The sequence below is a fragment of the Folsomia candida genome, unplaced genomic scaffold (genome assembly GCF_002217175.1).
Source record: "Folsomia candida strain VU population unplaced genomic scaffold, ASM221717v1 Fcan01_Sc006, whole genome shotgun sequence".
In the NCBI taxonomy this organism is placed as follows: Eukaryota; Metazoa; Arthropoda; class Collembola; order Entomobryomorpha; family Isotomidae; genus Folsomia; species Folsomia candida.
The window spans coordinates 9161462-9188302 of NW_019091198.1; the positions used below are offsets into that span (position 1 = coordinate 9161462).

A 26841-nucleotide genomic window follows, 5' to 3' on the forward strand; every position below is an offset into this window, starting at 1 on the left:
CTGTTGTTCCCCGTCATGTTGCTACATCCATCCAGCAGCCTAAACCATCGATCGAATCCTCCTTTTTCACCAGCTTGCAATAAAATTGAGTCTTGAGATCACACAACCAAGTTTTTACTATATGCCCTCCACCCACGTAATGGTTCGCATCCGAGGAGAAAGTCCCACCAGGAAACATAGTCAGCACACAATGTGTTGTTCACTATGGGACGCATGACTGTGAAAGTGGACCCATTCCTACCTACTTTTCTCACATCAGGCTCCACACAACATCCCGTCCTGGCTGGTCATCATTTCCATTTCTGGGTTTCCATTTTTCACTCAGAGAAAATCTTGGTGACTCACCAGTCAAACTTTCACCATGGGGAAGGACTCAGCCTTCTTCTCCACTATGCTGTAATACATCCATTCTTATTATGGTTATTGGAATGAGATAAAAAAAAACAAGGCTGGGAGGATTTGGCTGGGCTGGTGCTGGTGAAAGTGGTGCGTGCGTGGGTGCGGTAAAGTAAGTGACTGCTTTCACTTTGTTGTTAATTATAATTCGAATGGCAAAACTCATCACTTTTCATCAAGCAAAACTCGTATTCTGTATCTAATATTGCATACATACCACTTTGTAACATATTCGATCTGAGAATTCCAAGAACTGGGCAGGAACGGTCGCTCCTCGGTGGTTCCCGATTGTAATAACTTTTCCATATGGATGTCTTCTTGCGTACATACATTATGCTAGTCTTATTATGGATCTGGATTGCTGTTGTTTTGTTATGAATCCTTTTTCCCAGTTGAGGTTTCACCAAAACCATTAAGCGCAGTTTTAAGCACATTAACGTAGTTTAAGCAAAGCAAGATATAATAGAAAAGGTGGTTTCTTCTATCCCCTTGCATATTGCATATGTAGGATTGACAGGTTGTAAGCAAAATGTGATTTTTTGTTCAGTCGTTTAACGCATGTTAACCCTTGCAGCTGATTCTGGGAATTAACTCGAAAATTACTATGTAAAGTAAGTAAATTTTCCATATTGTGAAAGGTTTTAGGAATAAAGTGAAACCCTGTAGTTTGAACAATGGCTGGAAGCAAAGGGTGTAATAAATACCAGTCACTTGAATGATTTCTCTTATCCACTTTCCAATCGGGATTGAAAGTTTAGACTTTTAATTGAGACGATCAAATTGATCGGATCAATAAATATATTCGTCGGGGGTAGATGTAGTCGTCATATATTACTGGAATTATTATGTAAGTGTATATAATGAGGTGGAATTAGTACCTAGCAGTTATTTTTATATAATTAATTAGTCATCAGTCATCACCATCATCATCATAATTCTATATATACCACCAAGTTCCAGACGCAAAAGTAACATTACGTCTCTTTAGGGGCCGTACAAAAAGCATTTTCGGATAATTTTGACCCCTACCCCCGTGGTGTGACCTATGTGACCCATGTTATAAAGGATAGGATGCATTTACCACTAACCTAACCCCCTCAAACCGATCGCATGCTTTCTGCACAGTCCCTTAAATGGATACATCATTTGTAAAACGTCTTAATGTGTGATTCTCTAACCCCTGACCACTTTAAATACTGGGAGTGTGTGCGTATGTGTGCAATACGCCCACAATTCTCAAAATACATAATGGAAAATTACAACTAGGTAATCAAACATTACAAGAATCTGGAAGGGAAAAGTGTGAGAGGACGAGTATCACTTATTAATATCACAATCTTGAGAAATACATAATATGACTGATATAACTTGATAAGACGAATGTCTTCCTTGATAAGAAAAAAATTCTTGGTCTATTCAAGTTCCATAATAGATTTCACAACCAGCGTAACAGAGTCTCACTCTCTCGCAATATTATAATTAGTTAGTAGGGTGATAAAAACTTGAAAACTTTCCTGGACACATTTTTTATTGCGTGTTTGACCATGTCTTTATAGAAATGCAGTTTTTTTCTTAATCATTTTAGTGGTGACACATTCATTCATTTTTCTGACATTCTTGCGAGTGAGCGAGTAAATTTTAGTGCTTAATTTGGTAACACTGATCTACATTCAGCATTGACTTTGTGACACTCATTTCGTTAAGTACATATTTATTTATTTCCTGATCTTGGGATTTAATCGATGGTTGTGCATGTAGAAATCTAGTGAGTCATATCATTATATTAAATCGTGCTGAGCTTGTCGTATGGAAAAGTCTTTGATTACATTGATCACATAGATGGCAAAAAAGCTCACTCAAGTTCACTCCTCATGTCGTTATCATTGAGCATGAAAGATCTTTAGCTTTTATTAGAAAAATGTAAGCGTGGCGTTTACGGTTTAATTCAATCAGTTTTATTTAACCATGCACTTGCATAAAATGCAGAGCATAAGTATAATTTAATTGTGAACGAAATACTCTCACTAATCCTATAATCACCGACTTATCAGCTGAATTTGCATATAAATTTTTAAGCGGATTAGTTCAACAGGTATGCATAAAGTGTAGTGTGTCCCTCTCCTTTTAATTTGTGTTTTATTTTTAAAAGTGTTTTACAAAAAGTTAAAAACGGATTTTCTTAAATTTGTTTTCAGAAAATATTATTGGTGCTCTAAGTAAAACCGATTTATCATGAGTCGGGGAAAGGAAGAAGCGGAGCCACTTCTGCTGCAGGCAGATAGTTCTCATGAAGCGTACGTTGACGGACATTATTCCTACATAAGTTCAATAATAAGTTCGGGATAATAAGTTCGAGATTTTTATTGAGATTTTAATGTTTCAAAATTTCAGAGGAACTTCTCAGGATTCAGAAACGGAGGGTCCGTACAAAGGTGGAGCAAAGACATCGGCCATTACGCTTCAGAGACCGGTCGGGTGTCGGGAGTATGCCATCACTGGTGACTATGACCCCCTTTCTGAGCGGGATGTTGACCACCCAACCTCGTAAGGACATGAAATACAATGTTCATGACAAGATTCTCTTGGAAAATTTTACCAATTTTGTAACCTCATATAGAAACTGTGACACTATGATTCACTTGCTAAAAGGCAACATTGGAACGGGAATTTTAGCGATGCCGGATGCTTTTAAGAACGCAGGGTTGACAGTAGGAACACTTGGAACAGTTTTTATCGGCATCATTTGCGTTCATACGATGCACATTCTAGTAAGGAATTTATTGCATGTTTTAGATAGATCTTTGTGTTTTATTAAATTATAATGAATAGTAAGTAATATAAGCTTACGGGTATTTCCAGGTAGCTTGTGCTCATGATTTATGCAGACGGACACAAACCCCGGCATTGAGTTTTGCGGAAGTTGCTGAACAGGTAAGTATCTTAGCTTAATTATTTTTTTCCTTTGCATAACTTGGACTATTATTTATACGAACAGTCATTTCGAGTTGGACCACCTCGGTTAAGGCGGTTTGCTCCGTATGCAAGGTAATTTTATTTTTCATTTAAATTAATAACTACATATTAATTCAATCAGTCTTTACTTACAACTCTAGAATTCTGATCAATTGTTTCCTCTGCGTGACACAGTTGGGATTTTGCTGCGTGTACTTTGTGTTCGTAGCAGAAAATTTGTTCAAGGTAATGTTTACTTTTGAGTAGAAAAACGACTTGGATTCCAGTATATCTTAATGAATCTGCATTTTGATGCAGGTCTTGAATCCACTCTTGGGGCTGGATTGGACTTTCAGGGATTACATGATATTTTTGCTGATTCCAATGATTCTATTGAACTACATCAAGAACTTAAAGTATTTGGCACCATTCTCGATGATTGCCAATATCTTCATGGGAGTTGGGCTAGCGATCATATTTTACTACATTTTTCGCGACCCTCTGCCACCCATGAACAGAACGGGTATCAATGTCGGATTTTCTTCTTGGAAGCAACTTCCGCTCTACTTTGGCACTGCCATTTACGGTACTTATTAATTTGAAATATATCAATCTTTCATTATTTGAATCCCTATTGTTTTGATATAATATGATTATCATTGTTTCTTTCAGCGTTCGAAGGAATTGGAATGGTACTTCCTCTGGAAAATAAAATGAAGAATCCACAAGACTTTGGGGGCTGGACAGGAGTCTTGAATACGAGTATGGTCATTGTTGGTTGCCTCTATACGGCTGTGGGATTCTTTGGCTATTTGAAATATGGAGAAACTGTAAAGGGCAGCATTACATTAAATCTCACGGATGGTGAAGTGTAAGTCGTTTGTCTACCTTTCAATGATTTTTAGCCAAAAACTATAATAATGCATTAAATTTTATGTACATAGACTGGCTGAATCTGTGCGATTGATGATGGCCCTCTCCATATTTCTCTCTTATGCACTCCAGTTTTATGTTCCAATAGATATAATTTGGTATGGATTTTCGGTTTTATTTCCTTTACACCCTACCTGAACGATTTCATAATTTCATGATTCCTTCAATTTCAGGCCACATCTAAAGTCTCGCATTCCTACGGAGAAGATGCAATTGATCTCGGAATATGCTTTCCGTACTTTTCTAGTCATCCTCACGTGTAAGATTATCATATCATAAATTGCCCATTTGGACAGGTCCATTAAACCACAACATATTTTATATGGAAATGTTTTATATTTTTATCAGTCATTTTGGCCGAAATGATCCCGCATCTTGGACTATTTATATCACTAGTGGGGGCTGTCAGCAGTTCTACACTAGCCTTAATTTTCCCTCCTATCATTAATCTTTTGACGAATTGGAATGCTGGTTATGGAAGATACCGCTGGTCTCTGGTGAAGGATTTTATGCTAATCATCTTTGGTACTGTTGGGTGCATCGCTGGGACTTATGTCAGTATGGAACATATAATTATGGGTAGTTCAGATGAAGGAAAATAATATTGTTAATATTCGACTGTGAAATGATTCTACACATCAAATCATGTAATTATTGAGATTTCTGTGGCCAATTATAAAATACATACTTAAATTTATTATGTCTATATCAAACTCTCTGCAATTTCTATGTATATCTATCTATTTCTTAGTATGGAAATATTGAGATTTATATTATATCTTCCAATTATATTTAAAAGTCAAACAACCTAAATGATCACTCTTTACGGGAAAATTTGTGATTTAATCAGTATCATGAGATCTGCTTCTTCAAGTCATTATACATATAATTTTTTATTACTACTATATTTTGTGGCTTTTGCCCATTGAACAAGCAGAAAATATTTATACTTGAACAGAATTGTTCGAATATTTATTATGTTATATACTTACTTTGTCAATGACTTGGTTATTATAAGCGCAATTATTTTGTTAATTCATATCCGCCTTCGACAGTAGTAAAAAAAATATAATCGTAGAATTTATGGTGCAACATATTATTCTTGCCTACGAAAAACCTCTCTGACTTATCGTGGTGCGTACGCGTACAATTTATAAATACTTATATATAGCTGTACTAGACCTCAAATTATTATACAGAATTATTCCGTCTTCATTATTCCCTATTCCGTCAATTCAAATAATTTTTTGATTCGTTTAATCAGAGTCATAAACAAATTTGCAAATCTGTAAATTATAGTGTAATTGTATCTTCTTTAAAATTTGACTTTAAAACGGGACACAATGAAGTCTGCATGTGTGATGTTTAATATTAACAATCTTAAGAAAAATATGAATGTGCTGTAGAAATAAATAAATCTTCGAGAGTATAATTCCAAAAGCAATTGAAAAAATAATTGACCTATCATTGTCCTTGGTTTTTATTATTCTTTGTTCAAAAATGCATACAAATTATGAACAAAGAACAAACCATATGACGCTTTGGTCGATTGCGCGTTAACCCAATCTAGCATTCCTCATTTGTCATACACATCTGCATATTTTCCGGAAATCTGATTTTACAATGTGTCCTATAATAGTTACATAATATCAAATATGTGACAGATTAACGTTGTTTTTTCTCGTCAATTAATAGTAATTAGTGCTTTTTTAAGCGTTGACACATCAGTATGTCTTACATATGTAACACATGGTTTACAATATTTTCACGTATTTGTAGATTTTCAATCGATTTGCTGCTATCGAAAACCGTCCTACTTACTAAACTTGCGTGTACCTGCGTAAGTGCGTATCGATTTAACAGGCCTAAACAGTTACTCTCAAATTGCATTATTGCCATAAGTCCTAACCACGCACAGAGTCAATCAAAGCGTGTATTATTTTGCGTTGCCGTGTTATGAGGCATTGTAGCAGCACCTCTTGCTTGCTTCCCCCGTAAAGGAGAACGGCTATATTCTAATATGCGAATACCTACGCAAAGAGGTTGATTAAAAGTTGACAACAAAAAATCAGCCCGTGTTGTATAGTAGTCTCTCAACCAAGAACGTGCTACTTTCTGATTACATTATTATGTATACGCTGCAAAACATGTGAATTTTCACAATCTTATTACTGTTTGCACCCAGTTTTCGGAACAATTTTCGGACATATTAAAGAAAAGAAAAAAGTTTCACGAGAGTATACAAATTTATACGTGTCTGTAAACAAGGGTACGAAGCGGGTGGAAAACTTTGCAATTATAATACTAAAAAATTCACAATACAATTTGCCATTTCCTCCCGACAGAAAAAGAGAAGAAGAGTGAAGGGATTCTCCCATTGTTATTATCTGTTGTCAGTTTATTATAGTTTGGTTTGTGGGGACGCTATATGTATCATTTACGCAACCCATCCAATCTCTTCTCCTATGGTGCTTCACGCTTCGCTGGTTTTCCACATGACATGTCCCCAAATTTTCCAACCCACAATTGTCAAAAGTTACCGTGCCGCTCAACATAATAAATTCATTTCCATCTGGTTAAATCTGTACTGTACAAGGATACCATACAACTAACAAAACAAAAACAAACCTTGGAAAAAAATCTGAATGTGCAGTGGTCAGGTTCCCAGCTTAGAAAATGTCCTTAAAATCTTGAAATTTCATATTTATAAAAATTTCAATTAAGACTGTAATTGTGTTCACTTGTTACATAATAAACCCAGCAAAATGGGGATGAAACGAGCATCCAGCGTGGGGACACCGTCCATTTACTCCCATTCCCAAGCTACGAGATCGCACACCACCACAAGATCCCACGCCACGGGGATGAGATCTGCCAGATCGGCAAAATCACTCCAGACGCCATGGTACAAACGCCCCTTACTTGCCACCTGCTTCGGCTTCGATGTCCAGCGCTTATCCCTTTACACTGCTTTCTACTCAATTGTACGTAAGCAAAGTATTACAGAACAGAATCCAAAGAATTAATAAATCCATTTATTTATGTAGTTTATCAGTTTGTTCACCGTAATTACGTCCTGTTTCGACATATATTGCTTAAGTGAAGCTGCCCCTAGAAGCGTCCACTACGGCTACTACTTGATATCTTTTGACTTTGTGTACATAGGGAACAAACATGGTAAGAATCGAGTTAGAGATTTGCATTTTCAGAAAACTTTCTTAAGACCCAACTTTAAAAATATAATGATTTCCTGATTTGATTTCCAGTGCGTAACTCCTTAATCGGTATTGCTGTTCTTTCAACAATAGGAGGAGTAGCCTTGTTTCTGACAACACTCCAATTGATTCAAGCATTACGCAATGTACGGTGAAAATTATTTCAAGCAATGAAGCAATTCAATCGAATGTTTATAACCCAGTAAATTCTGTAAATCTACAAATTTGCAAAAAAAATTGCCAGGAATTGCCACTTTAAAAATCTATTGTAATTAATGACACCTTTTTATTTTACCAAGACTTGAAAAATAATTTTATAAAACTTGCGAAGTTTACTGGATTACAAACTTTTAGTGAATTTCCTACTTATTAATTTGGGAGAATCTTATTTAATTTTTATGGTATTTTAGGAATATGAACATCAAATGACTCCATGGCTGATTACCATGATGGTGTTTGGCGTATGGAGATTTTTTGGCTTTATTTTCGCCGCTGTGGTGAATGACATGATATTCACGTACAACATTGTGATGTGCATATCTTGGCTCTTATTCACCATTTTAAATGCGGTTGGATGGGCATCCGTGTATTCGCTGTTCTTGGAGCTATGTGACTTGACAAAGTTGGAAGATTTCGCACATTTGAGGGTATAACTGTAAAAAAATTAAATGCGTATACCTAGTTCAATCAGCTAATTTTAATTTCCTTACTGCAGATGGGAACAATGGCGTCACTGAATACACAATCCATCGCTGGCTCTCGACCTGTGACACCGTACAGTGCTACACCAACTATGCAAATGCCGCTAGCGTAAAAAAAGGTTATGAAGCACGTCATTAGTTATATCGACTATTACCGAGATTAGATATATATAGAAATATCGAGATGTTTATAAAAAACGTTCATAATAATATGATAAATAAGTAGTTATAAAATTGTAGTAATTAAAGCGCACTTGTCTTTATACATTTATTTAGCACAAATAATAAGTGAGTAAAATCTACTATGGTTTAAGATAAATCTTTATTTTAATGTGTTGTACATAAACATTCTTCATGACTGTGATTCAAATGAAAATATTTAGTTTTAATCTTGGACTCCAGTGTTAAAATTCCTGGGACCTTCCTTGACTTGTTCCTCATTGTCAAACATTATGAAAAGCGGTTTCTGCATCGTATGAAAGTGCATAAGCAAAATGCAGTATTTTATAATTTTAAATTTTGAACACAAAACTATCAGCACCCAATCGATTACAATATGACAAACCCTGCATTTTACAAAAACTAATTTCTCTCAATACAACCTTCAAACATTCAATGTTTCCCTAACAGGGAAAAAGTATGCCAGAAATAGCCACACACATATTTAGCTCGACATCTCATAACCATAACCACATATTTAGTTTCCATAATAAAGATCTTGTTAATGATATGGATGGCTAATGAATAAATAAATGTCACCTGGTCCAACCAACATATTCTTTTTGCTGCTTGTCGTTATTGTCAAAACTAAAGTTTCCTGGCTGCCTGTGTATAAAAAACTCCACAAAAATTAGAGGTCATTCGCAAAAAGATGATTGAGTCATCTCCCTCTTTACGATTGCAGGCAGACAGTGAGTGAGCCAAGCAAATTGAATATGAACATGATACCACCAGTGACCAGACATGCAAAATATGCGTGTTGGACAAATTATATTTATATCCATTGTGCGTATCTTGGTAAACAACAACAACAGCAAGGTATTTATTCAATCTCTTCATCTTTGGCTGTCTTGCGGTAGTAAGTACAACAGGACACACCACCAAACTTCATTTAAAATTCTCTTTTAGCAGACACTTAACATGTACTAATTAATTACACCGACAGACTCACCGTCCGTCGTTCAACACCCATAAACAAAAGCAGCAACACATTGTAGCAATAACAATAATAATGGAAATACTTAATACAATATGCGAGCATTCTTTGACTTGATGAAGCATACAGACAGATATTTGCATCCTTACAACAATTAGTAGTAGGTAATATCAGCGTGTGCTATAATAAGGCATAACTACTACTTAACTACCATATCTTATTACACGTATTTACACAAGATCTAACTGAATTGCAGGAAATCACAAGACGAGACGCGCGTTGGAAATGATATGTATTATCATCCTTCCATCTCGCGCAGTAATAATAAGCTAATAAAACATCGAGTCAAAACTTCTTAAAAATTATACACACCAGAAAGTACTGGTTTGGTCAGGTAATAATTTTATCTGTAGGTACGACAGAGGTGGTTGTGCAGGTAATGTTAACAACAGGTATTCAGAACCAGTACCAGAACTTTGGCGACACTTTACGTGGCTGTTCTTCTTGTTCCACTTGGTTGTTCTGGAAGTCTGACGAGTCTAAATCATCGTCCGACTCTATGGACTGGAGCCACACCCCGCTGTTCACGTTTCGCCATTGTCTTGCTTTGTTCTGGGAGGCATCCTCATAGTAATCGTTGTGGGAAGGCTGCTTTTCCATTAAACTTTCCGTTTTTACCGTCTCATTTTTTCGTCCATCCGTATCCAGCTCATTGTTTACTTCCTCCATGGAGTTGTAATCTTTATTTTCGCTCGAGTCTGGGCAAGTAATTTGTGGACAACAATCGGGAAACTCGGCTTGTTTGTCTTCCTCAATGTAACATGGTGGCTCATACCCAACGGACCCACACCTGTTGAAGACAAGCAGAAAAAAACAAGGCTTAATTGACAGGACTGACACATAGTTGCATGTACATGAAGCACGATGATGATTTCTTCTTAACAGAGGAAAACAAAATTTCTTCCTCGCGAAGAAAATAATAGGTTAAATAAAGGTTGAACAACAAAAGGTAAAGAGTTGTAAAAAACACTACAATTTGGGATTGGTTAATATATTTATCTGCACATATAGCAAAGCCGTAAAATTCTAAAACCCCAAAATCATTCACCGTAAGTGAGTACATGCACGTAGACAGTTATTACAATTACATGTTCTCATATGTATTTATGCAAGTATTTCATGGCTGGACCCACGTAAAACCCCACAACGAAATAATAAATGGCATTCCAAAGGATTACATAAAATCCAAAAAGAGAGTGAGAAAAAGATATCATTTGCTCATTGTCAGTAAATCACGAAAAGAAATATCCTTATAAAGATTTGCATATAATAAAGAGTGACAAAAGAGATTAAGTAGTCGGGCTCTGGTTGTAAGTAAGTATGTAGATCTACAATGTATATGTATGTATGCAGATGTATGTACGTGTGTGGGCTCAGATCCAAATAATTCACATTATGCCCGTCAATTTTGACAAAAAATGTCTTAATGAGGTTATAATTCAGGTTCGGTCATGCTATTGTTTCTCTTAAAATGTGCGATGTGGGTGCGTCATAGCTAAATTCAGTCAAATTTAGCAGGCAATTTCATATCTCACTCGCAGCGTGGTGGATCCGGATTTGGTCAAAGTTTCGTATGAGAATGAGTGCGATATGTAATTCTTGAAAAGTCGTGCACGAAATTTAATTAGAATCAAGTCCTCGATTACAGTGATTTGACCACTTGTTATCGTGTACTTCGTGGAAATCAGTCGGTAATTTATAGCTTTTTATTTACCTAATAAGTACTACACGTAGAATCATCAGGCGCTTTGACTAACCAACAAATTCATTCATGACTTCATAAATAATTCCTCTTCTTAAATTCTCTCTACATGACGACATGACGTAACCGATCCAGTAACCACTCGTCGTGAATTTTTTTTGCAAGAAAATTCTTCAAACGTGAAAATTACTTTTTAATAAAGAAGCCGCCGACCGAGTTGGGTAAAATTTAACGCAATAGATCCACCAGAGTCATTTACAAATCTGGACAGGACTGAGACGAGGGCATTAATCAAGAATCAATCCAGTGATTTAATCTCAGATAAATTATTGTAATGCGGATTTCACAAATCAGAAGTTGATAAATCGATTACAAGGTGGCTGGAGATATTTAATTGAATTTTTGCCTCGATTTATGGCCCATAAAAGTTCACATGGGTGAAAAAGCCATTACACAACTGCACTCGCGTACATACTTTACGCTAAATAAGGTAGTACTTTATGATATTTGATATTCGATTCTACAATGAAAAAAAATGTGTCCATGACTAATTATCATGCAACGTAATGTAACCTGATATTATACAACGAAGTGATTGAAAATCCTAACAATTTCGAAATTGCAAGGTCGTCAACATTTCTTTTGATACTGTTTAATACGTAAATAAGTGAGGTTGTGGTTCGTTTTATGCTGTGGGAAAGGTGTTGGTCTAAGGATTTGTTTGTGACCAAGATCACAAATATATTGCCAAGGCCGATCTGCCATGCATTTACAAAGGATGAGGTGAAGTTCATTAATTTGTCCAACGCTCTTGACACTGACTCCAATCAGGGTCAGTCGTAACTAGTTTGCTTTACATCACAATACACATCGTGTATCCCACTACTGCTTTTGTTGGTGGTAGTAAATATGCACGTAGTTCCTCCATGAATCTACCGTCTGCAAGGGATCCTTGCGACTTGGCAATTGTGTTGTGTGGCAGGTGGAAGTTGGTGGAAGTGGTGGTGGAAGGTAATTAAGAGAAAATTATGATCATTCATCCATCCACCTTCGTCTTATTATTGAGCATTTAAGGTAATTTTGGCACGCTACCCACTATTCCCTCTTTTTAACGACTTCTTAATAATAACAATATCTATGAGCGAATGAATAAGAAAAAGGATGTAAACGAACATGGTTTCGTTTGTCATTCCTACATACGTATGCAGGATCCTAAGAAAACTACATATTTAAGCATGTACTCCCACATTTTTAAGTAAAATATTTAAAGGTAATAGTAATAATAAGGAGAAAAATATCTACATGAGCTGTTCCCACCTACTCAAACATCTCTCTTTACGGAGATTTGCTCTGACGCAGTTGCAAGTATGACAGTTTGTTGGCCCGATATATCGCCCCAGAGAAAGAGCGAGATGACAACGAGAAAAGGCAAAGAAATGACGAAATAATAATATTTCAAGTGTGCAAAAAATGCTTAATTACATGCCAAACTTGACTCCGTGAGAGTCACTTATTAAACTCTTTGGAGAAGGCATGCAGAAAGCCAGGCAGAGATTTTATGCGAATTATTATCATTATTATAAACTATGTTGTATACATACCCTTCGTATGAGATCATCATTTGTGATTTGCCCGACGGCTGGCCAATTTTCATACAGCTCGCCATAGCACATCCTGAAATGTGCCAAGAATCTCCATCCTCGTAAAAGGAATTTGTATCTTTGTTGAAACAGGTATCTGGGCGACCTAGATGAAATTATATTTAAAAGATTATACATTTGACATCTAAAAAAATTGAGAGACGTGTCATTTCAAGTGACTATGAAAAAAAGAAGAGTGTATTAAATTGTATTCCACACAAGGGATACATAAACTAACACGCACGCGTTTCCTTCCTCAAGAAGTATGACAAAATGCTTGACAAAATAATAATGACTTGACAGAAAAAATATGTCACGAAAATAAAGTTATTAACTGAAAGTATTAAATTGATTGAAAGGAACAACAAACAACACGAATGACAAATAATAATAATAAGTATTTTGGCTTTGGCTTCTTCCTTACTTGGGTGAACTGTGGCCGGCTGGAGAGCGAAGGACGCCAAAGTGACTGAGACAGAAGTGAGAGTGACGAAGATTGATATGGACCAAGGCAAAAGGGACATCATCCTGAGAATCACTGTAAACGTCTTCGTATCGTCAGAGGGTGAGGTCTTCTCGTGTGTGGTTAATGCTTAACTCCAAAAAAATCGAGCTTAATCTTCTATGAAGATAACAAAAGACTGAGAAGCTGGCAAAATCTTTCTGGGCACGAATCTCCTACTATGGTTGACAAATGGAAATAGAGTTTCTTGGCTTGAGTGAGTCTAGCACAGAACAAGTCAAAGTTACAACTGCGGCAAATGGACCACAAAGTTTGGTTTATATACAAAGTTTGGTAGTCAAAATAAACAGGAGGGCAGCAAGAGCCAAGAAGAGTAATATGCAAAACTTGCTGAATGCAGTTGTTGTTTAAAGTTGTTGTGGGTCTGTGTGGGTGTGTGTGTCTGTGAAAGAGACGCTTGGCACCACCAGAAAGATGCAGCAATGAACAGGTTTGTTATGTTATTTGTGCCTAATTCGTGGGCAATTATGATTATTCAGGGGTTTTCAGGTTTTAAGGAGAAATGGATGACAACAAGGAGAGAGGAGGACAAACTTGGAATGAGGCAAAGATTGGAAATGACGACGACTATAAAATAAAACACTTGTTGTAACTTCTTTCTCTCTGCGCGTACCTGCGTCAAACATTTCATTACACACCTCACGACACCACGAGCCATTACCTCCACAAATCTTCAGTGCTGCTGTTGCTGCTGTGTATCATTATTGCCAAAACATTGTGTACGTACAAGCGAACGAGGGTGTAAATGCGAAACCAACTTTGTAAATGGTCTGACTAGGCTAAAAGGCACCCTAACCAGCAATATGAGATCTCTTGTACTTACCAGAAAGAAGAACATATTGAATAAGGGTTTTCATAATTTTTGCACATTTTTTTGCACATTATCAAAACACATTCCTGTCAAAGGAAAACGGATCGCCTTATAAATTTCTCCAACCTTTCTCACAAAAACTCCCACACACGTAGGCGAATACGCATTAACTTTGCAGAAACTTGTCGATGTATTGACTTTAATCGAAAATACATAATCATCATTCACTCAAAATTAGCATTTGATCCAGAATAACGATAATCTCCAAGCCATAATAATAAATAACATTCCTCCTTCTTTCCATACATGAGACTGGAAAAGGCTCAAGGTACGCTAAACGAGTCCAGTTTGTTTGTTGTGCTATAAACATTGACAGGACTGGATAATGATTTGCAAAAGAGTCGAGATTATGGACAAATGAGACCCATAACTGATGAGATTTTATCAGTATCATGTTTGCATGTAGCTGTCTACTTGTGTTACACTCATCCTCCTCAAAAATTTGATCGCAGAAGCTTAAACTTTGAATCTGGATGGCCTTGCTTTTTACTTACCACAAGTTATGATTTCCAAGCCATGTGGTTATCATCATTAATATGCAGTTTGCTTGCTTATCACTAATTTATCGCTGTCTCATTTATTCAACTTTTATTTGCCAACCGGAACTCTATTCATCCTCGAGAGAGCTCGTGGTGGACAAATATGCAAGTGAACTGGCTGGACCACAAAATACAAGGAATGTGCTAGGATTAGCAGTGTGGATTAATATCAAGTCTTCTGAATCTCACATTCCGATTTTGTTTTCGTAGCTTTTAATCTGTTTTGTTGCCCAGTTTTGACTTTAATAGCCAAACTTTATTAAGCCATATATTTTATTAATGTGCCTCAATTGAACAAGGAGTCAGGATTGGAACACGTTTTGATGATTGTGGATAACGTCAAAAAATCATTAAAATGTCAAATTTCTTTACAAAAATATATTTTATTAAAAACAACTTCGGCGCCAATTGTCACTTTTTATTTATGCATTATTGAAATACCGAGTACTGATTTTTATATCATTTTGACAGATATGGTTTGGTTCAACTCGGTAAACCACGTTTATTTTTTTTTGTCAAATTTAATTTTACTATGTCCACCAGCATGGTGCATTTATTCAATTTTCTTTAAAACAAACATGCTTTTACACACAATAGGGCAGTTAGCCAAGGAAATTTCAGACATAAATATTTGCACTCGCGTATTTTCCTTTGCAAAAATACATTTTTTTATTCAATCGTCAAACTTTGAACCACCACAGCATGAATTCTCCCATATTTATTTAACCAACGAGAAATAAAGTCGTCTTGGTGGTGAAGGCCAGGACTCTTGAGGTTAAAATAGTTTCCTTGCTTCAAGGTTTCTTCGAATCATAAATGTCACTCCAGTTTCAAATAAATTTCAATATTTCCTAATATACGGCGAATGTCGTTGAGCTTGAAATGTGGTTTCAGAGCATTCTGAACTCGTGCAATATTTCGCTTGGGAAACCCAACACAATTTTTTGCTGGTCAATCAATGGTCAATCCATTTATCTACAGAACAATCCAATTTATTTATTGCCAGTCCAGTCCAGTGGGTGGTAATACACAGTGACGTTATACCAAACACGGATCTGATCCATCAAAACTGCTTACATATTAAAGGTCTTTTTCTTAATTATTCTTATTCTTTAGTACATCTCAAAAAAGTCGTAACCCACTCCACGCGGTGATGGACATGTGAAAAATCAATTAGAAAATATGAATGAGCCCGTGATTAAAATGACTTGTGTTAAATAATACAGAATGTCATTTGTTTGTGGAGATGACGGGAATTACGTGTCCGTACTTTGCCCTCTGGGGTAATTTATGGAACGTCTTGTACAGCCGTGGATTGAAAAAGTATTCGTAAATGATATATTAGTAACGCCATTTATGTATACCTAATTAACCTAATAATGAATGGTCTGCCCTACTATTATGTTCTTTATTGCTCATGGAATGCAGTCATTTTCTCAGTGACATCACTTTGTCCATGACATTATCATGATTTAAATGCTAATAGCAAAGACATGTCAGCAGCAGGTGGTATGGTATTTATTTTTAAATTGAAACCCGAATCATGATGACTGTACATCAACTAGAGCAAAATTCTGAATGAAATCCAACTTCTTGAGAAAATGACATCACTCTGCTGATTCAGCAGAAATTGCGGCATGTTCGTTAATCATCACATTGATTTTCGCAAAATACAGCTCTTTAACCATTACATCACCAACGTATGTACATGCATATGCGTGTAGATAATGCAGATAATTTGGGGTTTACACGAGGCGCACATACCTAATTTCACCTCGAGGAGGATATAATATATGTAAATAATGTAGAAATCGTTACGTAAAAAAAATCTTAATATAAAAATCGGGTGTAATAGGATGTTCATTTATTAATGCCACCTCTGCTGCCAGCTTCTTCTTGCGGCACGAGTTTACCCCGATGACGACGACGTCATTTGGATAAGTACGGGTTGTATTGTTCGTTTCTCATGTAAACAAATTAAGTTATTGCATTCCAAGTGGCGTCAAAAACCAGTATCATAAGCAGGAATTTTTGAATTGCTAACAAATGTCCTTGGTCCGTGTTTCTCGGTTGATTTTCCACCATGATAAACGCACTTTTAGTCTCGGAAAGGGTAATTTATTGGTTTTGTACTACGTAACCAGTTATTTTCATGATTAACAACGTACGTCAGCGAAGGAGTGCACTTTATAGAATACATTTACTCAAAAGTGGAGAATCCCTCAAAAAATACGGCAATAATGAAGCCATGCCATGAACAAGGAGATATGTACACAAGTACGTAGGCATTCATCATAAATAAATATATTTTTAAAAGTTTATTCAGAATTCAAGTTGTTGCCGATGAAAACAAGTTTTACAATATTTTTTAGCAGTACATTATTATTATTATTGAAGTACATACATTACACATTTTTATGCATATGCGGATTTTCGAAATTTGTGCTCATGTGATGTGTGTGGCTAATTCAAAAATCTATAATTGTTTATCAATCGCCACTATGTACAACAGTTGAATGCGGCAGGTACACAAATATCAGCATTAAAGATCAATGGCAATTTTCATCACAAGACTTAATTGGTTGCATATACATGAACTCGGAGCCAGCTATAATTTTAATAATTGCTTCTTGTATAAATATTAGTTTTTAGCACATTTATTTCGCGGTCCCTAAAACAGTAAAGCAAGTTTCACTTTACAGTAGTAATAATAATGGCTGTCTGCATAGTTTGTAATAAAGAAGGATTCTTTATTCGAGTATTTTTCCTTGCCTGACTTTTGAGACAGGAATGAAACATTTTTTACGAGCAGTCAACTTTAAGTGTGTAATGACTAATTATGGTATATTACAAATTTTATGTAAGTAGGTAATGAGTAAGGAAAGTAAGTAAGCTGATGGTTAGGTTAGTTTTTTTAATGCATCTGCACTCTCGAATTTATATCATGAATCTAATTAGCTTTAATACATCAAATTTCGCAAATTTGCAAATTTAGTGATAAATTGAACAGGACTTTAAAAAGTCAAGTGGGGAAGAACAACTTAATATATTGACTATTTAAAGTTTAAAATCGATCCAATTGACCGAGTTGCATAAAGCGAAACTTTTAAAATTCCACGACCTTTAGTTATCAAAGTCTTACCTGGTTTTTCGCCCTTATCAGAAGCCAACAACAACGGTATAAATTAAAAAGCAAGCCTAGTTTGCATGACAATGCTTGTTGTGCTTGGTTATTGTAAGGACAGGGTCATTGTTGTTGTATCATGTACCACTCTGGTGGCAGTGGTTATTGGATGGAAGTGCTTGTTTACTGGAATTACGAGGTGTGCCCCATAGTAAATACGAGTAAGTAAGCAAGTAAAAGTAACGCAGGGTGGTTGAACAGGATCCGGAGTTTGATTTTCAGAATTGCCCATGTACGTCGCCAATAATCTTGTATCTTGGCCATGCTGGCAACTTTTCTGTCCCAAGTATGTAACGTCTCAAATGCAAATTAGTCTTGGGCTCAATAATGTTGCATAGGCTATGCTAAACAGGCTCCATAGCGCAGACAATATTCTTAGTGACGCTCAAGGGAAACATGAAAATGTGAGGCGATAAATTAATGAAATATTACTTCTAGCTGATTTTCTGAATAAAACTCAATAATCTTATATAGCATGTTATTAAGTAATTCTAGTGACATAGGATATAACATATTTGGGAAGCCTGACTTGGCAAAAAAGTTGAAATTATTCTGTTATTGCGATGTTTTATCATCAGTTCTTTCTAAAAATTAATCTCTCCTGCTACTTAAATCGGAAATAAAAACTTAAGGTTTAAAATTCTCAAATATACTAAATTGTGTTAAGAGGTGAGTTACAAAACCAAAATGAAAAATATATATTTTTCGATTCACGTTGGACAAAGAGATCTAAAAAAAATAGTTGATAATTTCTAAACAATATTTCGAATTGGTCATCATCAAAAAATAATTGGGAATGTTGACTCTACAATTTATACCCTTAAAAGTATATGTCGGACTATATTACATTTATTTATGTCTTTCGTTTGGAGTTTGATTTTTACCACTATTTCACTGGAATCAATATCTATCTATTTACATTTGACTGAGTAGCGAATTACAATGTTTTTGATTAAAAGTGGAAACGATCTATGGATGAAAAATATTATGATGCTTGTTAATAAAGATAGAGCCAAACGAATAGGCCAGCATTCAGTCTGTCCAGTACCACAATTCTTCTGAATTATTATGCTAGGATTATTATATCAGTGCTTGGATCTAGTAAGTATTTTGATATTATTATCATGACCATATTAACGACAACCCTTGAATTCCTCCTCCTTCTTCTTCGTCTTCCATACTTGACTCAACCACCGAATGAGATATGTGCGATACATTAAATTGATTCATAGAGATTGGACTTTTGATTATCACTAAATATGTGGCTAAAGATACACGAGAACGAATTAAGCACACTTATTATTTATGAAGCAGTAAGTGCGTGATCACCATCATCACCACCGCACAGTCACAGTTCTTGGCTTCGTCAAATTTCAATCGTGGTGTTAATTGAACATGAATGTTGAAAATACTTGTAATTAAAGGGTTTCAGTTTAGATGATTCTCTTCTTGTGCTCAAAATATGCTTCTAAACGGGTGAGCCCGTACTCCTGAAATAAAAAAACAGTTAGTTTTTGAAATTCATGATAATTTTACAATTTCTGATTTTAATTACCCAGTATCCGAACGGAATTTTTGAAACTTGTGCATTAACAATGGACCACAAACTCCAAAAGAAATGTGATGCGAGGACGAAGGCTTCGACTTCTCGTAAAATGTGTTGTTCATCAAACAGGGATGACTCTCGCAAAAACTCGTCATCAACTTCCGGAAAGTTTAGCTTGTATTCTTCACGAAGAATGTGAATATATCTTCGGACAAATCGCACCTTTGTATGTGCGAAAGTTTATTATTAGAAATTAATTGAGATATGTAGGCCTAGTAGGATAGGAATCGATAGAGAGGGCAAATAATTATCGGATAAACTTACTTTTTCATCACGAGTCGGCAAGTCTGTCGGAGTATAGGCGAAGTTCGGATATAGGTCAACATTATAATTATAGCTCCATTCGCAGAAATGGTTGGCCAGATCGAACCCTCGATAATTGTAAGAACAATACTCGAAATCAATGAGAACAAGTTTGTCATCGGCTGACTCGAATTCTGGACGAATCAGAATATTCCCCTCTTGCAAGTCTGTAATTTGTGGGTAATTTTATTATCGGACTACCGCCCAGGCCCGTAGCGACGTTTCGTCCGGCCTGGAGAGTTTAGCCGTGGTACGGCCTAATATGCCCTACAAAAAACTTCGAAACTCCGATTTTATATAGTGTATTCTATTGCGGATCCCGGCGGTACGGCCCCTTGGGCTGCACGGCCTGGAGAGTGTCTCTCCACCTCTCTCCAGCGTCGCTACGGGCCTGCTACCGCCTATCTTACACTCGGTCAATAAATTTATGATCTTACCGTTGTGCGAGAATACCACAGGACTGTCCACGGTCGGTAAGTATTTCCTTTGGTGCGATCATTTTATTACAAGTATTACCACTAATTGTCATTGAGATCTACTCTCAGCCAACAAATCTGACAACTTACTTCAGCCAAGAAAGTTCCCCTGGCAAATTGAACTCCTTCAACCTCTGAATAATATCTGATTTCGGGTTGTCTTTTAGTGAAATTTTCATGAGACTTTCCTCAACATTGGCCATCCATCTATTTATAAGTAGAATAACACTTAAACCATGTTTGACATTGTATAAAACGTCACGCCCGAATTGTCTCTAGCCCCGAATTCGGTACTTATATCTTGCTTCTACAAACTAACCTGTCCATGGTCCCCCAAAGCCAAGACGGTTCCTTGCTAATTGGAATATTTAAAGCTGTCCCGACATAAATTTATTTTTAGAAATTAATTTCTTAATCGGACGTCAATATTTAGAAAAGTCTCGTTCATACCATGTATTTGAGCCATTTTTTGAGCAATCAACAAAGTCAGTTCCTCATCTCTAAGTTCTACTGTCAACAGTGGCCGAGCCTGTAGAATATCAAGAAAAAAATCATTGATGAAGACTATTTGTCATCACATGCACGACCTTCCACACAATTTCTTGTTCACATAAATATTGTGCAAGTTCACATAAAATAACACAATAATTCAACGACGAGACTACGTAACATTGGTGTCTTACTGGAATGAACTCTTCTACGCGACCTCCTGGGAAGATCTGTGAAACAACGATACATATTTTAATGTGTTAGTTTTTCTTGTACTTTGACCATTTAATTCAATATTTGACATACCCCATACAGCCGAGGTCCAAGCTTCCTCTCAGACAACAAAGTAAATATTACGGACTCTGTTATCAATGACTCCAGAGCACCCTCACCGTGAACCTGCATTATCAAGGATGAGAATGTAGTCAATGACAAATTTGCCTGATAAAGATGAGCGAAAAGTCGTATGCATTTAAATGTTTTCAACTAGTGAGAAAACCCACATAGCGATAAATCTTTTCCCAAAACCTACCTGGCCATAGAATCGAAGCAGAACTTGAATTGGCTCCGTGTACAATGGCGTCAGTGTGGGGGGCAGCGAGCAGTGGTACAGATAGTTGCTGAGTCCTCCACTGAAAATACAAGCCAAAAAATATGACGCATAATAATAACATTATTTTTTCAAGTAATTCTGTAGATTTTGTAGTAAACAATAAATCAATGAATATTCTTGTGTATTTCTTATGACACATCGCAGCAGCTTTACGTTTCCCCAGAAAATATGCGATGTTTGTGTAAAACGTATTCACTATTCGCCACAAAAATGCTAATCTTCTCAAATGTCTGCATCATACGTCTCATAATCACATCACGTAATGGGATGTGCTAATAATAGCAGACAGAAACTCAAAAACTCAGACGCACGTTTGCAATTCTCTCAAGACCAAGAGCACATAAACACAATTGCGTTAGAGTCCTTGGAGGACATGAAATTTCTTGTTTGACAGACGTTGCTCCGCGTTTTTTACGGTTTGTGTATCCAACGAAGAAGAAAGCAATGGTATACATACATATACACAAATGCTTGTCTACAACACTCATCATCTCGTCTGAAAATTCCACATTCTGCCCCAATTTTAATTCGTCTTCCGACTTCGCCACAGACCCGACGAATCGGAGCATGAATGGAAGAAAACAACTACAGATAAAACTGTGCTTATCCGTCTCATGTTTGTTTTTCGGCGTATGTAACAACGCATAAAATATATTGCATAGATATGCTTAACACGGAAAACCCGATCTAACCACCGAATTTGATAATGTGCATTGTCATTAAACACAGCATGACTGACCCTGACATTAAATTTGCAACAAGGATGATGTTATCCAACACGTTTCAAAGTACGAAAGTACAAATGCACGCAAGTTGATCACACTGTTGCATGAAAATCAGCAGACTTTATTCTACAAATCCAACATATTGTCTGCTCCCATAAATGCACATTTAGATCAAACAAAGTTGATTAGAGTTTGATTGAGCTAATTCCCTTATCTGAAAATTGGAAAGCATTTTTATGGATAAGCTGGTCATTAACGCTGACCGTAGCTACTTTGCCATTGACAAGTGTCCACTTCACTAAATAACTGCCCAAACCACGCCAATAATTTAATTCTCTTAGCTTCACCCGAATTGCAAAACTCTGATAATGGTGATGATGAGATACCATACAACTAATATTTATAAATGGAGTTGGCAGCGTGTGAATGAGTGAGAAATAGTGAAGCCAAATTCTGCCAAGTTATTACGCTGCAAAAAATTAACAACGAAAGAAAGTTGTAAACTACATGCATGCATTATGATAATCTGGATTATGAATGGTTACACAATACGCAACCGTTTTGTTTGTTCGTTCAAAACAAATTATTTTGACTGAAACAAATGACGTTGGTTGGTACATCCTGCTAATTTTATCATCCTCTCCGCCTCCTCTTGTGGATGCATGGCGACCTCATGCTCATTTCCAGACGACGCTTTCTCACACTCCAAGTTTGAAACTTTGTACCAAGAAATATGATCCATACGTTTTGATCCTTGATTTTTTCTCTTAACGTGCCATGAAAGTGTGCATTTTCATGAATGGAATGCTGCGAATCATGTTACCATAATGTAAGCAAACTAAATATTATTGTCGTCCTGTGAAAGATGTGACACTTTAGTTTGCTTACATTTTAGTAATTTAAATGCGGACTTGTTAGTATATATTTTAAGGTTTGAATTGAAATGAATGGTCCCAGTGGCAAAATAATTAGTTTCAATAGCTTTGCATGCAACGTAGATTTCAAACAATTCTCAGAACGAATAAATAAATACTTCATGTGTGGTTTGCCTTCTGCGTAGTTCTGTTGAATGGAACCTTCAAATAGCAAATATTATTGACACCTATTAAAAAGTTCTGTTTTTATATCCCAACTTTAATGAACTGTTGATTTGTTGAGTGCGATACACGAGGGTCATAAAACAAGGGAGGAAACAACACTTTCATGCATATTGAGAAGATCTGGGTTTCCTGCTCCTCATAAATATGCATAAAATGGAAATCTTCATTCGTTTTTGCACTACGAGAAATCACCAGAGACAGACCATCGACCAGTCCCAACTTTCAAAACCATGAGATATCTACACCACTTTAAATTATGACATGCTGGTCTAAAGAGCATCATTATTCATTAGGTGACCTCCACCGCCTGACACGGAACTGGGTGTGGTGCGAGTATAAGGTTCGTTCGTGATGATAATGGAGACGAAGGGCATTCGGTTCTAAAAAAATTATGGCTTGGTCGTCAAAGTATGTGAGGAACATTCCTCTGACATGTGTGGAATTGTACATGCTACACCGACCGTATATTTTGCTACCCAGTTTTTGTCCATACCAATAACAATCATAATACCTAAACAAAACAAGTATAATAACTTGAAACCATTCTTAATACGCGAACAATGCCGCATTCCGCGAGTTATATGGATGTGGAATATGTAGGACAAAAATTAATGTGCCGAATAGAATGAGTGGATATAATAAATGGAGAGGAAATCAAATACACAAACAAACTGAGATAATGCTAAGCTTGAAAACAATTTGCACTAATCTGTTAACTGGTAAACAACCAGGAAATGTTGTTCGATCGTACTCACAAAATACTAATAATATTCTGTATATTGCGTACTAGATTCAATATTGGCAATGATATCGCTTGCAGAGAAGGATGTGCATTCGGATTTCCTTGAAACCAGTCCCATTTCATGCATAATCATCCCAAACTATTTGTCATCATATCATGCCATCTCTAGCAAACTACCAACTGGGGCAATTGAACGCAAGGTAGATGGTCCAAGGTTAAAGGGAATAACAAAAGCGTCTTAAAAAACTCTCATTCATGTGAGTGACATGTGGACTAAATTGCGTTTTGAGATTAGTAAAAAAAAAATGCACAAATTTCCTCCGATTTTGGAGCATCTCCACATAACGGCCGATAGAAAAATGCCGGGACAAAAGGCGTTAAAGCGTATTTGTTTTTTAAAAATACGTCAGAATGATGCACACAAGGCGATGATGAAGCGTGCATCCAGCTAATGAGCATTATGACATGGGCTCAGAATTAAAAATAAGACGGGGAGTGAAACGGTATACATGTGTTTTCGTCGTAATGTTACTAATCCAGTGACTCTGCGGTTGTAAATAACCAGTTGTCACCCATTCTTTATTCATGGCACCATTGATGATACTCATTATTCAGGACCACCATTACACGTATGTGCGATTCCTGCTATTACAACTTGCTTGACACATCCTTTCTTAACTAAAGGTCTGAAGATACACGTATCGCCCCACCACCAGCTCGACTTACTGAACTAGCTTCCGACACACAATGTTGCGGTACAATGTGACTCACCCAAGTTTAGCGTGTCTCTTAAAAAAATATGAGCCGGCTTTCTGTTCTTACTTGAAACTTAATACTTTCTCCAACCACAACATTGAATTTTGAAGGAATGTCATGTCGCAGAATTATTTGCATAATGGCAAACTAAGTAGCGCCTTGCTATATATCTTACTTGATATGCATAACAATAACAACATGATCACTATACAGCCATATGTACATACATAACTTTGGCTACTGTGCAGGCCTCGTAATCAGAATCGGGTCTATCCAGACACGTGTATAGATGGTTGGTCAACGTCGCCTAACATAATCCTGCTTATCTCTATAAATAATCACCCTTATCCCTAGCCATTCACAGTGCTCAAACAATTCAGGAGTGGAAAATTACTGGAACATTTTCACCTCCATGTCACCAAGTTTGTTAGTTTGTATTTCTTGAAGAGAAAGCAGGAAAAACTAATTGTAAGATTATGCTCATATTTGTGGGAATAAATGAATGCACATTTTGCGGAAGTGATGATGACGAGTAATACTGACTCATGCACGATTGTACATAAGTACACGTTGCGGAAAAAGTTAATTGCCTAATGGCTCATACCTGATTCGTTTGACTGCCAAATCCCTGGCATCGATCGCCTTCCATACGCCGTGAAGGTAGTCTTTGCAGATGGCAAAGGCCTTGGCTCTGATATCCGAGTTGAGTTTGCAATCCATGGTGGATGTCGTGGACGAGTGAATCTCGGTCCAAGTTAGGCTCTGAATACGTTCAGAAAAATTGTTGCTGTTGTTATTACTTTCACCAGATTTGATGAATGACGAGGACAGCGGGATCGTCGCTGAGACTTTAAAAGGTGTCGGATGCTGGTTGTAAGGCCTGTTTCGTGGACTTCTATTTCCAGCACTACTTCCGTTCACTTGACCGTCTGAGTTGCTTCTGTGAAACTTTTTGGTATCGCTGCGATTATGATTTTGATTATTATTCTTGTGGCTCTGTGTCCCGTCGGCAGAGGAATGGCGTTGGAAAGTAGCAGAGTGTTGATAATGAACTTGTTTTCGATAAGGTAAACCACCGCAAGCACCTCCAATACCATCACCACCGTTGGTAGTAGAGGATCGACTGCTGATGCCCCGTAACATTTTAAATTTGTGACGAGTAGATCTCATTATATGCCTGCTTATACAGGGCTTTAATGTCTCAATGCACGACTCCTCAATCACACCACAAAACTAACGAACTTACTACTATTACAAGGACGAGGAGAGAGAGAGACTAACTCAAATTACAGAGTTCAGCAGTTTGTTAGTTGTAGTAATAAATGTTTAACCCAACCTTAAACCTGACTAAATTCTTGTCGAAAATACTTAAACTCCTTCGCCTTTATCGGGATGAATAAACACGGGAAATACCATATGAATGATGTCTAATTATTATACTCCAAATGGGTATAAGAACAAGAACTTTGCTGATACTAATGGGACAACTTTACATGAAACTTCTATATTTGTTAGGACAAAGAGAAATTATTTCTGCTTGTCAGTCAGTGTCCTTTGAATGATTACTTTGAGATTACACTTTTCAACTCGGTTCACATTTTGTATGCATAATATGTACACTTTGCTGATACTGTTTGCATTTCCCTAGTAAATACTACAACTCTGATTAGATTTGACTAACGACGGGTTGTAATAAATGAAATTTTATTGGTCTAAATTTTCATAAATATTGGATGGAAATATTAAATTAATTCTTCTTCTTCTTGACGACGACGACTCCTCCAGCAGAAGAGACGTTTGTAAATATGTCGAGAGGGGAAGAAACGTAACGGCGTGTGACCTTAAAATAAATTCAAATGAAACGTCAGCTCGGATTCAGTTGGTGGATTTAGCAGACAGAAATTCAGTTGTAGTAGAAATAGCAAAAAACTCCCCGGGTTGTCCTCATTATATACTCCGAGTTTCCAATCCAGTTCAGCCGTCGACTACTTACTGCGGGTTTTCAGATATATGTCTGGTTGTCGGTGTAAGCGCATGGCCTATGTCATGGTATCGATTGCAGTACTGCTTGCTCCGTCCCATTGCCAGGCCGGAACATGTACTCGATCGACACACATATTCTTCATATGCCTGCGACCAAGAACTCGAAATGCATCACC

The 26841-nt window shown here is 36.7% G+C and overlaps 4 protein-coding genes across 7 annotated transcripts; 2 read left to right on the forward strand and 2 right to left on the reverse strand.

Moving 5' to 3' along the window:
* The first annotated feature begins 312 nt into the window (after nucleotides 1-312).
* LOC110851387 (proton-coupled amino acid transporter-like protein CG1139) lies at nucleotides 313-5737 on the forward strand. 4 transcript variants are annotated; one of them, XM_022099143.2, is made up of 12 exons: nucleotides 313-508; nucleotides 2592-2690; nucleotides 2788-2940; nucleotides 3014-3164; nucleotides 3256-3327; nucleotides 3392-3441; nucleotides 3510-3594; nucleotides 3667-3934; nucleotides 4021-4219; nucleotides 4293-4379; nucleotides 4455-4540; nucleotides 4630-5737. In XM_022099143.2, exons 2-12 carry the CDS (start codon nucleotides 2629-2631, stop codon nucleotides 4881-4883), a joined length of 1467 nt encoding a protein of 488 aa, XP_021954835.1. In that variant the 5' UTR covers nucleotides 313-508; nucleotides 2592-2628; the 3' UTR covers nucleotides 4884-5737. The 4 variants fall into 4 exon arrangements, with proteins under 4 accessions (XP_021954835.1, XP_021954834.1, XP_035708483.1 ...); XM_022099142.2 differs by lacking the exon at nucleotides 313-508 and adding an exon at nucleotides 788-1007; XM_035852590.1 differs by lacking the exon at nucleotides 313-508 and adding an exon at nucleotides 1078-1243.
* Nucleotides 5738-6359: 622 nt separating this feature from the next.
* LOC110851174 lies at nucleotides 6360-8783 on the forward strand. Its single transcript, XM_022098837.2, has 5 exons — nucleotides 6360-7265; nucleotides 7329-7458; nucleotides 7548-7642; nucleotides 7907-8143; nucleotides 8212-8783. Exons 1-5 carry the CDS (start codon nucleotides 7047-7049, stop codon nucleotides 8308-8310), a joined length of 780 nt encoding a protein of 259 aa, XP_021954529.1. The 5' UTR covers nucleotides 6360-7046; the 3' UTR covers nucleotides 8311-8783.
* A 424-nt stretch (nucleotides 8784-9207) lies between these two features.
* LOC110851175 lies at nucleotides 9208-13806 on the reverse strand. Its single transcript, XM_022098838.2, has 3 exons — nucleotides 13180-13806; nucleotides 12717-12861; nucleotides 9208-10203 (listed from the first exon to the last, which is right to left on the reverse strand). The coding sequence occupies exons 1-3, from the start codon at nucleotides 13280-13282 to the stop codon at nucleotides 9810-9812; spliced, it is 642 nt and encodes a 213-aa protein (XP_021954530.1). The 5' UTR covers nucleotides 13283-13806; the 3' UTR covers nucleotides 9208-9809.
* A 3185-nt stretch (nucleotides 13807-16991) lies between these two features.
* LOC110851060 (choline/ethanolamine kinase) lies at nucleotides 16992-26673 on the reverse strand. Its single transcript, XM_022098694.2, has 11 exons — nucleotides 25287-26673; nucleotides 21279-21378; nucleotides 21053-21145; nucleotides 20941-20976; nucleotides 20708-20786; nucleotides 20577-20631; nucleotides 20348-20464; nucleotides 20219-20265; nucleotides 19743-19948; nucleotides 19428-19640; nucleotides 16992-19362 (listed from the first exon to the last, which is right to left on the reverse strand). The coding sequence occupies exons 1-11, from the start codon at nucleotides 25850-25852 to the stop codon at nucleotides 19306-19308; spliced, it is 1569 nt and encodes a 522-aa protein (XP_021954386.1). The 5' UTR covers nucleotides 25853-26673; the 3' UTR covers nucleotides 16992-19305.
* Between the last annotated feature and the right edge of the window lie 168 nt (nucleotides 26674-26841).

Coding starts and splice junctions, on each gene's coding strand:
- LOC110851174 (XM_022098837.2), top strand. CDS start 7,047: ATGGGGATGAAACGAGCATCCAGCGTGGGGACACCGTCCATTTACTCC. Junction 7,266..7,328: donor ACACTGCTTTCTACTCAATT/GTACGTAAGCAA, acceptor TTATTTATGTAG/TTTATCAGTTTGTTCACCGT. Junction 7,459..7,547: donor GTACATAGGGAACAAACATG/GTAAGAATCGAG, acceptor TTTGATTTCCAG/TGCGTAACTCCTTAATCGGT.
- LOC110851387 (XM_022099143.2), top strand. CDS start 2,629: ATGAGTCGGGGAAAGGAAGAAGCGGAGCCACTTCTGCTGCAGGCAGAT. Junction 2,691..2,787: donor GCAGATAGTTCTCATGAAGC/GTACGTTGACGG, acceptor TCAAAATTTCAG/AGGAACTTCTCAGGATTCAG. Junction 3,328..3,391: donor TTGCGGAAGTTGCTGAACAG/GTAAGTATCTTA, acceptor TTATACGAACAG/TCATTTCGAGTTGGACCACC.
- LOC110851175 (XM_022098838.2), bottom strand. CDS start 13,282: ATGATGTCCCTTTTGCCTTGGTCCATATCAATCTTCGTCACTCTCACT. Junction 12,862..13,179: donor GCCGGCCACAGTTCACCCAA/GTAAGGAAGAAG, acceptor AATTTCATCTAG/GTCGCCCAGATACCTGTTTC. Junction 10,204..12,716: donor ATGATGATCTCATACGAAGG/GTATGTATACAA, acceptor TGTCTTCAACAG/GTGTGGGTCCGTTGGGTATG.
- LOC110851060 (XM_022098694.2), bottom strand. CDS start 25,852: ATGAGATCTACTCGTCACAAATTTAAAATGTTACGGGGCATCAGCAGT. Junction 21,379..25,286: donor TTGGCAGTCAAACGAATCAG/GTATGAGCCATT, acceptor TTGTATTTTCAG/TGGAGGACTCAGCAACTATC. Junction 20,632..20,707: donor AAAAATGGCTCAAATACATG/GTATGAACGAGA, acceptor ATGTCGGGACAG/CTTTAAATATTCCAATTAGC.